The following is a 16,983-nucleotide window of genomic DNA, read 5'->3' as shown; positions in this document are numbered from 1 at the left end:
AAAGTCATAGCGGAAACACGAACAATGGATCCCGTTGAAGAATGTTTGGCAGAAGAGGTCCACAAATATGAACATTCATATAACCTGTCTTTGACGGAGTATAAGGACACGCAGATGGCGGTAAATTTCTGGAGGGAGATATCGGTGAACGTCGGTGTGCAGGTCGACTCTAAACGGTCGTTGCGCCACCTACTGTTATGGCGTATGGAAAAGGCACGGGAACCATAAACCAAAACGAGTCCGTCGATGCAAGTGCATGGCCAGCCACAGTTGTAGTTGCAAGAGTGTATGTTGCTGGCCAGCGAGTTGGCTACAGAAACAAAAAGCAAGGAAGCAGGAGCACAAACAGGAGACAGGAGCTACTCAAACATAAGCTAATAGGGAAACAATATTATAATACATGTAGTGTATTTGTGAAAATCAATTACATTATAAAATAGATATAACTTTTACATATTATATATGGTGATCCACAGCCATCAATTCTGAACAAGTTATGTGTGTGGTGTGCTTCTCTTTTAAACACTTTTATTTTGTAGCAGAGAACTCTCAGCCAAAACTGTGCACAGGGATGTCTACATGTAGATTTCTAAATAAAAAGGGAACCCTGTTCATACTTGTTAAATAGCACTATGTCAGCAGAGAGCTTTGGTAAATACAGGTCTAACTGAACAAACATGAGAAGGCCACAGCCTCGCTCTGATAACCTCTATCTCCAGATGGGAGACTACAGTTAAAGGGAGAAAGGAGGGGTCAAGCGTCAGGAATGAGGAAATCCCACCCTGGCCCCAGCAGATAGAGGACAGGAAGCACTGCTGGTTGCATACAAATTCAATCTCAGCAATGCAACATGTGCAGCTCGGGGTGAATGTGTTAAAAGCGCGGGACGAGACCTGCCGACCACTGGTAGTGCATTGTCAGGTGGCCTTCACGTGCCTGATGACATCTACAGGCCACGGAAGAGAGATTTGCCGAACGAGCAGCCGCGAGAACCTGGTTATTTATGAGGCTCCGCAGAGTAATCCCCACAGGTGATGACGATTTCCTCTGTGATCTCCAACTTTTCTGACAATTTTATGGCCTGTGTAATTAAAGACTTAAACACACAGGAGCAGCAAAGTTGACTCAAGCATAAACGAAGGGGGAAGCCGTTAAAGGGTCAGCAGTGTTTTAGTTTGACCGAGCAGGCATTTAGATTGGCTTCGGAGGTCCCAGATAAGGCAGTGGCATTGCAAACATGCAGCTTCAAGCTGCTGTGCCCACCGCTTTTTTAAAGGTCAATGAATGTAAAGTTTCAACTGAGGAACGGTGAAGTAATAGACGTTACATAAGAGGATTAGTGAGTGGAATAGGGTTGGGTACTGTGTGATGATTTCCCCTTCCTACATACTTCAGAGTGAACTGGGAGGAGGTGGGTGTTCTGGCAATGGTTAGGTAAAGACTTCCATTTATGAGTGAGAATAATCTTGATAACACTGTTGTTATCTTCCCCCCATCTCACTGTCAAGTGACAACAGCTGCCTCAGGGTAGTAACTGATTCCTTGTCACCATGTTCGGTGTATGGAAACGTATATATTCCTCATTGACGGATGAAGACAAAAGGAGGCCCTTTATCTGTGTGCATTTTCTTTTTGACACACTTTTGCAAGTACAATTTTTCTTTGTCAGCAGTTACTGCTTTTAAACTGTTAAACATGTTATTTCATCACAATAAAATAGCAGCTTTAGGCACCAAAACTGCAGGATTTCAACATGGAGGAAGACATTTTCTTTGATAATGGCAGTTTACTGTATTTGGACATCTGGGAAAAACCATAGATCCGGATCACTGATACCTGTTTGTGCAGTGATTATGAGTTCACCCAGGAAGTGATGCTCCCATATAACTACAACAGGAGACAGTACTGCACACAGTAGAATGGATATTCACAGTCAGCGTAGTTGGATGGTCAGCAAGGTTTTTTGTGTATTGTTGCTATTGCAACCTTTGTAGCGGGAAAACTTTGATATAAATTAAACCGGCTAACAGCAAGTCGAGGACTCACTGAGTTGAGGGTTAGCAGTAATGACTAAAACGTAGTGGGGTAAATGAGACGTAATGTAACACTTAATACTCTCTTTACACTTGTCACAGAGAAGGAAAGCACGTCACTAGATGACTGACAACTTTGTTTGGCATATTTTCTGTCGGAAACAACAAGCTAACTAACGGACAGCTAGCTTAGTTAGCTATCTTGGAAATTCCACCATGCTTTAATGCTCAAGTGGGTACAGAAAATGAGCTGAGCAGCAGGTTGGTGGCCAACAGCAGCACTGGGCCCAACAGTACTTCACGGCCCTACTGAAGTGTGTTGTCACTATTACAACTAACATCGTGGCGTAATGCTAAATAATGGATAATTGCACATTTGACCTGTTGATGGAAATAGATAAAAAGTTAAGAGATCACCTTACTGTCATCCAGAGGGGAGCATGAATGTCTCTACCAAATGTAATGACAATCCATTTAATTGTTTACTAGACTTTAGCTTGAAACTTAATGATCAACTTTCATCTTAGCTTGAAACTAAAATGTCAACCTTCATCTTGGCCGCTAGAGGAAAAGTCAGGAGACCCCGAAAGTCAGTGGGATGTATCATCTGGGGAACATAAAAATGTCAACATAAATTCATGGCAATGCATTGGATAGTTGTTGAGATATTTAAACTAGGCAGACTAACATTACCATTAATAGAGCCAAGATGTTTGCCAAAACGCAAAGACAGCTTAGGCTAAATACTCTAACCTAATATTCAATTATGATTATGACAATCTTAGATTTAGCTGCAACTTTCAATTATGACATTTCTACAATATCATGGACCGATGAGAAGATTTTAGAAACTACAGAGATGAGGAAGGGCGTCACTTCCTCAATAATTTCTCATGAAAAGACATACAAATCAAAACATGCTGTTTATGTCACAAATGAAAGAATGTAAACTGACACTTCCCCTTCTCCAATTCATCAATGCATATCAGGCGGGATGTGGCGTAGATTATAATTAGTTGTTGCACATTGTAGGTCCCCCTCCCCTTGTATTCTTTTTCCCCTGGAGTTACTTTTTCAGGTATGGATGAATTAAGCACATCACAGCTGTCTCAGACTGAATGGCGCCCAAAACTTTAGTTGCATTTCTATCCGTAATCATATAGTTACAGCTACAACAATATGTGAATAAAAGGATATAGCAGTCATAATCATTCCCCACACACAGTCAAGAGTGTCTGGTTCCCACTGTTTCATTTATTTAATATTATGTCACAGCTCACACCTCAATCTTGGAGCACAAAACGCTGCACAATGGCCGATCAAACTTGTGCATGTCATTGCGTAAGACACACAGAGAGAGGGACAGAGAGAAAATGAGGCTAGCCTAGAATGGTGGTGGTTTCATAGGGAATCTGAAAACTAATTACACGAGACAATCCAAATGGACGCCCTCATTAGCCATGAATGAACAAGGAATGTTCTAAATAGTTTTTACATAACAGAAACCCCGACATCAAAGCGCACATGTAAAGTGCATCAAAGAATTCCTGTTCTGACTGGGCTGAATGTCAATAAGACAACGCTCCATTTTCCAAGAATTCATTTTTGCTGGATCTGACCAAGCTCAGGCTCAAGGGCTGTATGATAATTTAAACTTCATCCTATCTAATTAGAGGTACAATCCGTGATCATATTGTAAACAAAAAGGGCTGCCCCAGCATGAAAATAAAAAACGCCGGTTTGGATCCTGGCTTTTTGGATCCTGGATGTTTGGATCCTGGATGTTTGGATCCTGGATGTTTGGATCTTGGATGTTTGAATCCTGGATGTTTGGATCCTGGATGTTTGGATCCTGGATGTTTGGATCCTGCACGTTTGAAGACCTCCGGGTCGCACCATGAACTCATGTGAATTATTTAATCACAGGTGCATTTCCTAATTGGCAATCTGAATAACTTGCAAGAAGCTTCTTAGTTCAATACATTGTCCCAAAACACTGTAGGAAGAAGACAGTCACTATGATGTCATTTGATTTACGACCTTGTCTTGTTTTTTTGCAGACAGAAGTGAGACGAGAGTGTGGAGCGCAGTGCAAATGAAAACTGAATATGACATTTTAGGTGATTGAAACAGTCACAATTAAATTCTATGAAGTGAAAACACACTGTAAAAAGAGTTAAAGTTGGAAGATGAAAACAAAGACAACCAGACCATACATTGCTGTGGTAGCGACCCGCCAATCACAGTAAGCCCACCCTAAAGCACAGACAGCTTTATGGTCTATTTGACTCTAAATGGACCATAATTTACTAAATTATTATTATGCTGTATTGAAGACTTGAAACTAGAGATTGAGACCATAAACTCATGTTTACAATGTTTACTGAGGGACTACATCAAGAAAAAAGTAGAGAAACTACTCTAAAGATTAAAAGACGCACCTCAGTGTGTTCATTTGTTGCTCTATGTATTTTATTAAAAAATAAAATTGATACCGGAAGCTAAACTGTAAGGCACATTAAGACAGAATTAATGATCAAGTAGTCTATATTCTAAACTATTTATATCATAAAACAAATAAAAACAAAATACAAAAAAAACTTTAGACAAAGTGCAAAGACAAATATGTCAAGTATGTGAACTTTTTCTCTGAAATTACTTTAATCTTTCTTATCAGGGCAAGAATTTATACTATCACCCTACAGATTCACAACACATAATAGCAAGGTCTGTTTTCAATGTTGTAATATCAAATAGCTAGACAACCATTGACTGTATCGCCTTCTTTTAATTTGAAAGTAATTGGATTGCCCCAAAACACGCAAAAAAACAACAAAAGTAGAGCTGAAAGTGAAATATTCAATATATTTACCTTATATTGCACACAGTATTAAACACATTTGGTCTCAGTCATTGTGAGTTATCTCCAGCAAGTGGACTAGCTTAAATGTGACACCATGATTTGCTGAGGTAAATCTAAAGGGAACAGCCATAGCTGAATAGAGGTAATTCAGTAAACTCAAAAAGAAAAAGTCAATATTGAAGAGAAAATAGTTCCTTCGCAAAGCATACAGTGTAGGTAGAGAATTACATGGATTTAGGTTTAGAGAAGCCTGGCAAACATTCTTTTATTGTGAAAAATAAACCCACATCCTTCACTTCTTTAGTATTCACTAAGATTTTCAATGTAAGACACAAAGTGACCTTTTCCCATCAGAGACCATGTGCTGCCGTCTCTCTGCAGGTCCCAGTTCTCTCTCACTCACTCACTCACTCACTCACTCACTCACTCACTCACTCACTCACACACACACACACACACACACACACACACACACACACACACACACACACACACACACACACACACACACACACACACACACACTTCCCCGGCCCCCCTGGGGTGACCCCCCAGCTGAGCCCTACGGTCCAGCAGCACATGTAAAGAACCATGGTGGCTCCGGGGACTACCAGAGTATTTACCGCTCTGTGTGGGAACGACATGTATATGTTTGTACTGTAGAGACGTATTTCCAAACAGCAACACCTGACTTTGTTTTCAGTCTCTAAAAGCAGGTTCCGTTAAGTCAGCTTCCCCATGCCCCCGCATGCTCCTGCCTTCCAGTCTAGGCCCAGCCTCCACTTACAGCCAAGCTGAATTACCATGTACTGCATACTGCATTAGGCAGCCAGCCTCAGCCTCCACCTCCCACTGTGTTTAAAACACAGAAACAAGATACATGTATCATGGATACAATAAATAATATAACACTACTTTTTGAGTTTACGGACACAGATTTCGTCAGCGGGTCTTTGCCCTGATCCTTGTAGTCCAGCCTTCTCCTACAGCTTTCAGCATGTCTTTAAATGCAGCTGTCACCATTCAGCAGCAAGCTCCACCTGCAACTTCTGGCAACAAGCCAGCAGCCTGGGCCACCTATAAGCTATAGGCTTCATCAACCAGCAGCAGACCCATCATCCCACTGCACAATTACTTTTTTTATATTCTAATTGCAGCACCTAAATGAGCATACATTAAATGTGTTCTGTAAGTAAGACAGACTCGAGCTCAACTGAAACTAGTGGTGTTTAATTTATTTACATTTGTCAACATCTTGTCAGTGAGGTGGAGGGAGACAGGGAGGTGAAGCATTTAAATCATGCTAGAACTACATCATCGGCGTAACAACTAAGGCAAACTCAATGAGATCTGTTTGAATGCTTCTGAGAATTTATTCTATTCTTTCGTCAGGTCAAAAGAGTACATATATGTTATGATAGTTGGACTTTTCCTTGAGGAAAAGACCACGGTTTCGATGGCACCGTGTGCAAACAAACACTGGGCGTTAAGTGGGACAGTAGAGTGCATGCACGCACTCATTGTGTGTCACAGAAGCGAGTCTTTTCCTCTCTGGCACAGTTCCCCCGCGGCTTGAAGCACCGAGCGGGCCGATAAGGAACATCTCTGCATCATTCTAAGTGTCCCGCAGCGAACGTCCGGAGGTCCCACGGCACCGGACGAGTGCGACCACAGCCTGCACCCGCTCCTTCAACCCCACCCTGGCTTGAGAACAATGACACAACCCCGTCAAGTACGGGAACATGGCCTGAAACTAGAAGTGGGACACGGACGCACGCAAAGCACGAGGGGCATGTTTCTCTGAAGGGCCCCCCGCCATGGAATGTGCAACAAAAGAATGCACGCGGGGTGAAACAATCCTGGGAACAGTCGTCTTATCTTGTGACGGATGTTCAGCAGTTCACCAGAAGACATTAGGCAGTGCCACAAGCTGTGAGCGGGGAGCACAAATCGTACTGAAGAGGCATGTTTCACGCGACGAATGGTTTTAAATCGGTTATCAATCAGAAGTGTTCGTTCCATCTCATGCTCATTAAATCTCCGCTTCACAAACAGTCCTCTACACAAACAGCCTATCTTCATTTGTGCTTCTTTACTCCCATGACAGGTTGTGATCTCACTGATAAGGGACATTTCTCAAACAAATACCTAAAAAAAAAGCGGGTTTACAACGTAAACCGAGTTCCCCATGCAGTATGCACTAACTTGGACAAAACTCACATATTTGTTAAATTTGGCTTCATGCATTTTCAGATGTCTGGTTTGTGACACGAGGCCCTCATTGGACCGCAGAGGCATTCCTGTTTTATGACGGGAGCACGGAAAGTATCTCTGAACAGACACAAGCCTCTGTGTTGCCGGCTGTTTGAGGAGTATCTGACTTGGCAGGTCCATTACCGCTGGCCACAATGTGACAACAGAGTATTTACGTTGCACCCTCTACTGCTCGTTTGCAGCAGAGCAAGAGGAGCGACGAAAGACTCCAGCCACCACTGCTCTCTCAAGCGGTTCTAAAAAGGGTTTGCGTTCAGGCTCAATAACTACAAATAAACAATAAAAATCAAGATACAAACAAGTATGTTAGAAGGTAAAATGTTTGTTTGAGTGACAGTTTAGCGAGTTGAATCCTAACAGAAGACTGCGCCTCTTTGCTGACACTCACGTAGTATATTTACCAAATCATCTTCTTCCCCAACACGATAAACTAATTGGAAAAAGTTCTTGGGGAAATTTTTGGTCCTATTCACTGGCGTCAGGTAGATTTGCGTGCTACACTAGCCTGCCTTGTCTCAGACAAAAATAGAAAGAAAACAATCCGGTATCTGTGGTTAACTGGGCCTATAAGCCCGTCCAATCATGTCACCCAACCTGAATAAAGACGTGGTAACTTTCTTGCTAGCTGCAATACTAGCTAGTGCATAAAGTTACTTTCATTGGAAAAGAGTTGGCAACACAGATCTTTTTTTTTCTTCTCATTTTTAAATCTAGCGTCCCAGTTCCTTCAAATTACCAACCTTCAGCTTTAAATTTGAGTTGTACAAAACATGTACATACAAGCATGTAGTTTGGGAGGCAAAGGCGGTCCAATAAGCAACATATAACATGTTGTGGAAACTTGAAGCCTCCAGGTCACATACACTGAGAATGGAGGCCTAAAACTTTTGAAATCCAAAACATTTGCATATTCATACATTTGCACGGCATGCATTTTTCCCCATGAAATTATTTTAAAAAATATTCAGCAAAAACATATTACTTCTGGATTTTTCAGCCACATCACTTGTGTTCCTCAGCTAATGGAGTTTGCTCTGTAGACTCACTCGCTAACTTACTTCACTAAGTAACCCTAACTAACTGAGCAGCTGCCACAGAAGGCCATGAGGTGAGGCTGAAAGCTCTGGAAAAACAAAGTTGGTGGTCTTTAATGATTATCTTGGCTTGGAAGAGTTAGGGTATGAAAACTGCTATATAGTTGCTTAATGGGAAATGTAGGCATAAGAGTTTTGGGGGCTTAATTAATACCTGGGACTAGTCAGAATGTCTTGGGCTCTGCAACTTCAACTTTTCACAAATTCCTTTTGAATATTATGTCTTTCAAGGTTACAGAGGAGCAACACTAAATTGCTGGAATGCCCCTTGAATAACATGTGCACAATTCCACTCATTAAACTATCCAATTTAGCAACTACTCAGTCAACTTGTAGCCTAAAGCAAATTCTTCCTGTAAATCACTATGTAAATAACGCAGTCCGAACCCTCCCTGGACCTGAAGCAGCCTCACTCCTCCTCCCTTGTACGAGGCCCCTTCAAAGAATCTCCACATATAAAAACCTTCTTCACCTCCCTCCAGAGAGAGCCAGAGGAATGCCTGCCTTGCCAAATTCCTCAGTGCTGTTTGTTGGGGCTTATAGTGCTAGCAACACAGGCTACCAAATAGCCACACAGGACCCGGAGACAGCTGAGTAGTCTGTATTCGTGGTTGTAAAAGTTTTGATAGTAAAAGAATGAAAAACACATATTTCTTCAGATTTGTTTTGCCCCACTTTATTTCCAGTCTATCAGCGTGGCTTTCGTTAGGGAAGCAGTAAAACAGAACTATTTCCCCTGTGGCCTTTCAGTGTTTGTGAGGTTGAGCGCCCCACATGGTTGATATTAACATTCCATCAGCTTTTCTAATGATGAGGACAAAGCGGGCCGCAGGGGAAGGTTCATGACAGCATTGGCATGGCGCGCGCATTCCTGCACTTGACTAGCCAAAGGGCCTCTGCAGGGCGGGTGGTGGTGAAGGTGGTGGTGTTTTGAGAGGGGTTTGAGAGACAAGTAACTGGGGAAAATGAGGAGCGCTACAGCATAAAGCTGCTGCCTTTCCCTCCCTGAGGTCCGGAACGCCTGGACAGACATGTACATATGTGGTATTTTCCCAGTTATAACAGGCGTGTAGGGAGGACGGACGCTTCTTTTGGCTTGCAGCAACATTCTGTTCTCTGGATGTAAATGCAAAGTTGTATTCACGCTCCAGGCAACTTGAATGAATTGGAATGTGCAGAGTCCTACAGGGGGAAAAAGTGCAAAAAGGACCCTCCACAAACAAGTAATCCAGGTGGAATTTAGCATGTTATGTGAGGTCACATAGATATGAGTGGTCAAGAATTCCTTAAGGCCGTTTCAGTCGATTAAAAAAGGCACAGCTGAGACACAGTTTCTTTGTTGTTTTATAATAAAAATCAAGCAGTGACAGACGGGTGAGCAACAACACTTCGACCTCCTCACAATGTGTTGACGTCAGCTCAGATCTTGATAAATCAGAGTTCAGGAAATCAAGGTTGGATGTCGTCCGGGCTCGGATGGAATGCAACAACATATGAAATGTTTCTGGTCCAAGAGCCCACGCATTTGCCTCCTTTACAGTTGAAAGTACGTCAGATACGGCCTCCTGAAACTCTTTGGCTGAACTCAAATGAAAATTTGAAGAAGTCACAAGTTGTTGTTGAGTTTCTGTTGCTATTCTTATTTTGTCCTTTTCCATAAGAGTACAAGTGACCAGAGCTGTATCCGTTTTTCTTAATAATGAGTAAATTAATGAACTGCATATAACTGCATAAAACATAAGTGCAATGTCCTGGGTTTGATTCAAGTCATGGGACATGTGTTGTATGTCATGCTGATCGCTCTACCCTCATTTCCAGTCTCAGTCTTTAAGTTAAATAAAGGCAAAAAAAAGAAGCAGAAGAATTTAAGTGGTTCCAGCTTGTGAGGGTTTTCAGCTTCTTCGTATTATACTGAATACGAACTGAACTGTTTTCTGATGCTTTATAAAACAAACAAATGAATGAATCCATCCAGAAAAAATATTGGCAGATTAATTGATGATACAAATAATTGTTAGCCCTAAAGCAAAAACAATGGCTCTTTTTTTCAACTAACACATATTTAGTTGCATTTTATGGAGTAACAGGATGCTTGTCAGCAGAATAAGACATCAGGTGATGCAAAGCTTTTGATCGGTCGGCCTTCGGATAAGCGTGACAAAAAGGTTCCTTGAGTGAAAATCCAGATTAAATAAATACACAATAAACAGAATAAGAAAACCAGGCAAACAATCTGAGCTAATCATTTAGTGCTAGGCCATGTGTGTTACCTCATGAGTGGGCCAGGTTGTATGAGGCCATAGCGCAGGCTAAAGCCCTGTACATCTTAGAATTATTTGATTACAATTGCTCCTTTCGACAGCTCCTATGAAGCACTTTGGTAAACTTAAAGCTCCGCATTGCCAATCTAAACCTGACTGGCCCTTCGCCAAATCCCGCCCTCGACGCAGTTTGGCCAATCATAGCACATCTTTGACAACTACCCGTCTCTGCTTCAAGGACTCTTATGCGATCGTTACAGATTTTCTTCCTTTTCAGGCGGCTTTCGTGGATTTGGAGCAAATCATGATTAAATGTTGTATAATAGTGATACTTGTTGACGAGAGAGGATGTATACATTTCCAAAATATTACATTTTTAAGTAAAAACCTGTGGAGCAAACATTAAAAGTTAGCAGATTATTAATTAGCGTTAGCATATCTATGCTAACGCTAATTACTGAGATATACTGAAGTAGTTAGCAAGTTAGAAGTGTACATGTGCTGCTTTTGCTTTTTAATGATTGTAGAAGTGAATAAAGATCTACCTGGCTTCACAGGAATACTGTTCCCTTATGTCATTTCTTTCTGTCTTGATCACCAGGTGACGAGGTGGTTCACTTCTACTTTGTGACCTCTCGACTTTTGCTTCCATCTTTTTCACCCATTTTCACTGAGTAATCAGTTTGACAACCTGGATAGATAGATATGATTTTTTTGTCAACTCCTAAAAATAAAGATATTTCTTCAGGGAGTGCAATTAGTGACAGTGTGGGGAACCCGTAAAAGTAAGAAAAAACATCTCTGAAGTTCAGTCAAGTGAGTTTAAATGTCCTTTTCTTCCACACTGCTGTCCAAGGTATGTTTGTTTTTCCAGATTTATTCCACCTCGCTCTATCACTAACCATTCTTTGCTGAACTCTGGTCAGACTCAGGTCCCGAGCCACTTGGCTGAGACTTGGACACTATCCTGATGCTTCTGTCCATCAAACCCTGGATGTGGGTGTCCAGTCTCTGGACCAGCTCCTTGGCCAGAAAGCTCTCTTTATCCAGGAAACGAGAGACCATGCCGTCCACTGGTGACACTGACAGAGACTCCTGAGACGGAAGACAAAAGCACAGCTGTAGGATTCTTGACCTGACTTTCTCTACAACTGTGGATTCATATTTGGGACGAGTCTCACCAGTGGAGAGTGAGTGGTGTTGTCTCTGGACTCTCTCTGAATCACCTCCCTGTGTTTGCGACCCTGTGTTTGCGATCGGGCATCTTCATCGCTACAAATACAGTGAGAAGTTGCATCAGGGTTCAATTTCTTTTTTTTGTGCATGTGTGTCTGTGATTATGTTGGGTACCTGTCCTGAGCAGGTTGGGGTTGTTTGCCCATGGTGTGCATCTCTGCGATCTCCTGCCTTAGCTGCTGGTTCTCTTGTTCCAGGCTGCTGAGAGACGACACATAGCTGTCCCTCAGGGGCGCAAGCGAGGAATCTCTGGTCTGAAGAGAGTTAAAAAGGCAGAGCGAGAGGGGTCAGATTACACGACAAATGCCAAAGGCAAAACTCAGAAAAGAATCCCGTCTGCTGCCGTCTGTAAAATATGTATATAAAGCGTATTCACCCACGTGACCACAACAAGTTTTGGCGGCCATGTTGGGGTCCATGTACAGCATTGTTTTGCTGTGTTTTATGCCGCTCTTCTTAAGAAATTACCATTATATCCTGAAGGAGACACAATTTCAGTTTAAAAAGGTGTGTCCTGTGATTATTGTACTCGGCCTTATTGTTGGATGTAGGACTAATGATTCAGAATATGGGTTTATCACACTCAACAAGACAGGCTTGTACTTCAACTTGTCCAGCTTCTCAAATAATGCATCTAACTTACTTCAGTTTCACTCGTGTATGAGCATTAGGACTGTTCTCATGTGTTTATGTTGATACATCGGGTTGTGGGTACGTTTTCATTGACACACTCTCATCAATAATCTCCTTTTGCTTTTTCGCTGAGCGATAATCAATGTCTTACACTTGCGCAAAAGGAACTGTGGATGGAAACTTGGGAGGAAGCCATGAACATGGCAACTTTGTCGGGCGATGTCTGCCTTTACTCAGTGATTCATTTCAAGGTAAAATAAAACACTGGCTACATGGGAACAGCTCTCAGCACTGCCAGCCAAACAGTCACTGCTGGTCCCCCTGAGTGAGCGCTGGAAGCGGCTTCATCCAGACACTCGTCCTGGAGCCGGAGACAGCTGTGTGCGACTACGGATTGTAGTATGAACCCAGACACGGGGCGCTGGATGTTCCAACATTTGTGGTATTTCCACAAGAAGCATAACGCAGAAATAGTTGTTAATGTCCCATGGTCGATAGCGGAAATGAAAACTGTTTTACAGGAACGTGACCGGGCTATGTGATGTTATCAGGGGGTAACGGAACTCAAGCCGCGCCGCCTCTCCGCCACAACTAGTTGCGAAAAAGCGAAAAGCGAGCAAGTAAAATCAGGTGGAAATGCGTTGCACTTTTGGTGTGAATACGGCATAAACCTGCAGACTTTTGTACGCCTTGAAACTTTCCTGTGTGTAAAAACTTGTCTCCAGTTCGCAAAATCCATTGCCTCCACTAGCAGCAGGCTAACTAAGTGGACACCAAGATGGCGCAATTGAGATGCTGACGTCACATGAATATGCTCCATTGAGACTAAATGTCAAAGCGGACAAACATTCGGTGACTGAGACTCCCGCCTCTGCAGCAGAACCTTCAGATGCTGGTTCTCGGTGTGGAGAGTCTCCAGCTGTGCCTGAGTCATCTGAGAAAGTCGGGGAAGATGATGAAATCCTACTTATTTGACTGAACCACCGAGCAGGTGCATGATGCACTTCTCCTCAACCTTTGAGGAAAAATAATAATTACGTAGATACCAGTGGCGGCTGGTGACATTTTTTTGGGAGGGGAAAAGGGGGGGCGCAGTTGGGCAGCGCTCGACAATGAGAAGAGGTTTTGAGTAGAATATTAAAAAAAACAAAGCTTTATTTCAAGAAAACAGTGCTCAACACTGTCCAATAACAACTATCAACAATCTGTAACTTTGGGCATGAGAGGTTCAGATCAGAATGGTTTAAGAAACATTGGGTTGGGTTTCAGAGGTTTATAGAATAAAAGAGGTGCCTACACCTTAATATAAAAGAGGTTTAGAGCAGAATAGATTTATCACATTTTACATTGGGTGTCTGACAAAGTAGGCCCCACTACTTGTAAAGAAATTCCTCTCTTTCAAGTTGGCAGACTTCTCAATAACTCTCTGGTTAAATGAGTAAGTAACAATGTTCAACATGTGTTCCGATGTGGGAAAGATAAAACATTAAACTCTAACACAGGCATCTGCTGATTTTTACACTCACCTCTGCAGCCATTCTTCCAAGCTTATTAGCATCCAGCTAACCAGATCTGGTTAGCATATAGGCTTGAGGAGAACCTCCAGGTGTACGTCCTCACACGGTCAATGCTTTGCTGCTAAATTTTTTAATCTGGACGTTCGTGTCCCAACTCTTTCAGCCTCTTCTTGTCAACATCTGATTGTCGATTAAAAGGTGTTTTGCGTAGAGATACCACAGAGTTTTTAGTCGCCATGTCTCTACTACCTATGTTGCTCGCTTAGATACGTGGGAGCTGTATGGGATGTAAGGGAATGATAAAGATCTCTGATTCGACAAATAGTCCAATCATGTTGAAATAAGAAACAATGTCATTGGCTAGGGCGCACATTTCTGCGCCCAAAGATTCAAGTTTCATCCGCCAATGAGAAGCTCTCCTTGCCGTAATGACCTTGAAATGTTTACTCGCTGCCATAGACTCACATTTAGCCGGCGTCCGTTAAGGGGGGGGGATTGGCTTTTCTCAGTGATGATGAATGGCGATATATCATATGTGGTCACATTTAACTTAAGTGGTTGTTGACAGGGGCTTACGGTCTTCCACACACTTACAGCGTAAACACAGTATATTTCTTATTCAAATTATTTGGTATATAATGTTTTTTGACAGTATATATTGTATATTTTTTTCTTCTTTTTTTTTCATCTCAAAATTTTAAGAGGTGCGGCGGCCTAGCGCCCTCTATTGACGCACCGCCACTGGCAGATACCACAGATCTGGTTTCAGGAACTCGATTTTGCAGATGAGTCACCAAGGCTCTTTCTACCTTTAAGTCTGCATAAACCCGTTAAGAACAAACACCTAAGGTATGTCCAAAAGGACAAAAAGCCATCACTTATGTTAAACACTCTGTCTCTCGGCTTGAAAGAGTCTTGCGTTCCTTCACAAAGGTTCGTTGCAAGCCGGATTTCCATGAACATTATGAAGTTTAGGGGCTATGCCTGTTTATTTGCTTACTTTGAGCTCAGCTGCCTTCTGCTCCACCTCGCCACCTCGCTGCTGCCTGATGCTGGTCGAGGAGTCCTTCAGTGAGGAAATGGCGGCGTCGCGTTGGTGCAGCTCAGCGGTCAGCTTCGACACCTCCTTCCTCATTCCCTCCAGCTCGCCGTTGTGGGTCTGCCTGGCCCTCTGGAGGTCTTCTCTGAGCTGGAGGAACCCAGACAAGTGACAAAGTGGACGTTAATTGGGGACGCTTTGCAATCAACAATGTACTTAAGTCAGAGGAGATGTTGGACCCTTTTCATTTCAGCAACAGAGGAGTCGTGTTGTCCCTCAGCTCTCCGTCGGTTCTCCTTCTCCGGCCTAGGCAAATTGACAATAAACATGCAAAAGGAAAATATTGGTATCGCTAATTAAAGACAAACAGGAGTGTCAAGCGCATGCGATGCGGCCGCCTAAAAAAAATAAGGCCAGCATTCACCTGTCTTTGAGTCTCGCCAGCTCGGCCTTGAGACGAGCCTCACACGCTTCGGAACAGTGGAGTCTAGTTGCGGTCTTCTCCAGATCTTGTCTGAGGGTTTCCACACTGGCACAGCCCTGAGCTGCCAGGCAATCCTCCAGAGAGCTGAGGAAACAAGGGACCTGTTCTTTATTGACTTCTGTAACAACTGTTTTCACACAACACACACAAACATTGAACCCATTGTATTGCAACTGCTGTACCTTCAGTGTCATAATCAGAATCAGAATCAGATTCAGAATCAAAACCATTTATAGCCAAGTCAGTTTGCACAAACAAGGAATTTGTACTGGCAGAAGTTGCTCAACATTTAATAACAACAACACTAACAATGAACATTTAACTATAAAATAAAAGTATAGGGGTGAGTATAGGCTGCCCTCTGGTGTATTGTTGCTGTACTACACATTATTTACCCACCAAATGACTTGATCTTTAGCACGCAGTGCTTGGCTGAGTCTGGCAACATCGTTACAAAAGTGTTTGAGACTGGCACTCCGCACGAATGCATCCTGCGAGTCCAGGGTGGTGTGGAGCTCCTCCCATTCCCCTGACAGGACCTGTGGGACAGCAGTGGATTCTCAGCTGGTAGGGTTATATTTTAACCTCCAAAAACGAGACACAAATCTACTGATGAACAAGATTAATGGTTTTAGTGAATGACATTCATCCCCACATTATGCCATTTTGGTAGGGGCCTACAGGTCAATCTTGATCACTGTAAGAATGGGAACACATATAAGATGATTTTTCCATCCGAACTGATGAGAGCAAGTCTGTTCCAGTTGGAAGATAACATCATACATCTCAAGTCTTCAGATACAGATTTTTGTCTCAAACTGTCACAGCTGGTATTTGTTCTCACCGTCCGGCTCACCTGATGCTCTCGGTGGTACTGTCCCAGCCACATCTCAAGTGGTCGGAGGCGATCCAGTTCGAGCTCCTGCGCGTGAATGTTGCCCTGAGCCTTCTCCAGCTGCGTACGCACATGCTGCACCTCTGAACAGCACCCCCTGTGCTCCTTCTCCTTTTGCCACAACGCCCACTGAGACTGGAAATGGAATGACCGAGAATATGTGAGAGGGTAATCTACCTGCATTTGCTTCAATGGGAAACAGAATTTAAATATTATGGTTATGAATTAGCTTTTACTTTCATGTGTGTGAGCTCATCAGTCAGGCTCATATTTTGGGACTCCAGCGCTGTCTGTTGCTTTTGGTGCTGTATCCGCTGCTGCTCCCATTCTAAAGAGCACTGGTGATAGTCCTGTAGCGGGAAGACAAGGATGGTTACACTCCACACAACCAGTGGATGGGCAGTAAAGAATGTGAGTGACGTGGGTAACGTAAAGAACAGGATATAAAGGGAATGGACTTATGTGGTACCTCAATCTTTTCTTTGAGTCGGGTCACCTCTGAGCGGTTGGCCTCATTTGTATTTGCTCCTCCAATTGTCTCTTTAAGCTGTTTGCGCTGTAGCTTGAGATAACTCCTCTTTAACTTATCTAACTGCAGAGAAAAACAATATTTGTGACAAAGGAATTCTTAATTTCAACTTTTGATGAGAGGCC

The 16,983-nt window shown here is 42.8% G+C and overlaps 1 protein-coding gene across 2 annotated transcripts in view; it reads right to left on the bottom strand.

Moving 5' to 3' along the window:
• Window positions 1-9,595: 9,595 nt before the first annotated feature.
• cep63 (centrosomal protein 63) overlaps window positions 9,596-16,983 on the bottom strand; it is an 8,690-nt gene continuing 1,302 nt past the window's right edge. The window contains exons 4-14 of one of the 2 annotated variants that reach the window (XM_068591610.1): window positions 16,799-16,921; window positions 16,566-16,679; window positions 16,279-16,464; window positions 15,834-15,973; window positions 15,375-15,518; window positions 15,190-15,256; window positions 14,912-15,100; window positions 11,876-12,015; window positions 11,707-11,797; window positions 11,428-11,620; window positions 9,596-11,216 (exon numbers count right to left, since the gene is read on the bottom strand). In XM_068591610.1, the coding sequence (XP_068447711.1) occupies window positions 11,146-11,216; window positions 11,428-11,620; window positions 11,707-11,797; window positions 11,876-12,015; window positions 14,912-15,100; window positions 15,190-15,256; window positions 15,375-15,518; window positions 15,834-15,973; window positions 16,279-16,464; window positions 16,566-16,679; window positions 16,799-16,921 (1,458 nt within the window). In that variant the 3' untranslated portion in view covers window positions 9,596-11,145. The remainder of the gene's footprint in view (window positions 11,217-11,427; window positions 11,621-11,706; window positions 11,798-11,875; window positions 12,016-14,911; window positions 15,101-15,189; window positions 15,257-15,374; window positions 15,519-15,833; window positions 15,974-16,278; window positions 16,465-16,565; window positions 16,680-16,798; window positions 16,922-16,983) is intronic. The other variant, XM_068591611.1, reaches the window with a different exon arrangement.

This window comes from Clinocottus analis, unplaced genomic scaffold (assembly GCF_023055335.1).
Source record: "Clinocottus analis isolate CAN_PGR_092001 unplaced genomic scaffold, fCliAna1.0.p SCAF_25, whole genome shotgun sequence".
In the NCBI taxonomy this organism is placed as follows: Eukaryota; Metazoa; Chordata; class Actinopteri; order Perciformes; family Cottidae; genus Clinocottus; species Clinocottus analis.
The sequence above is the reverse complement of the archived record's forward strand: the minus strand, read 5'-3'. Positions and strand labels throughout refer to the sequence as shown.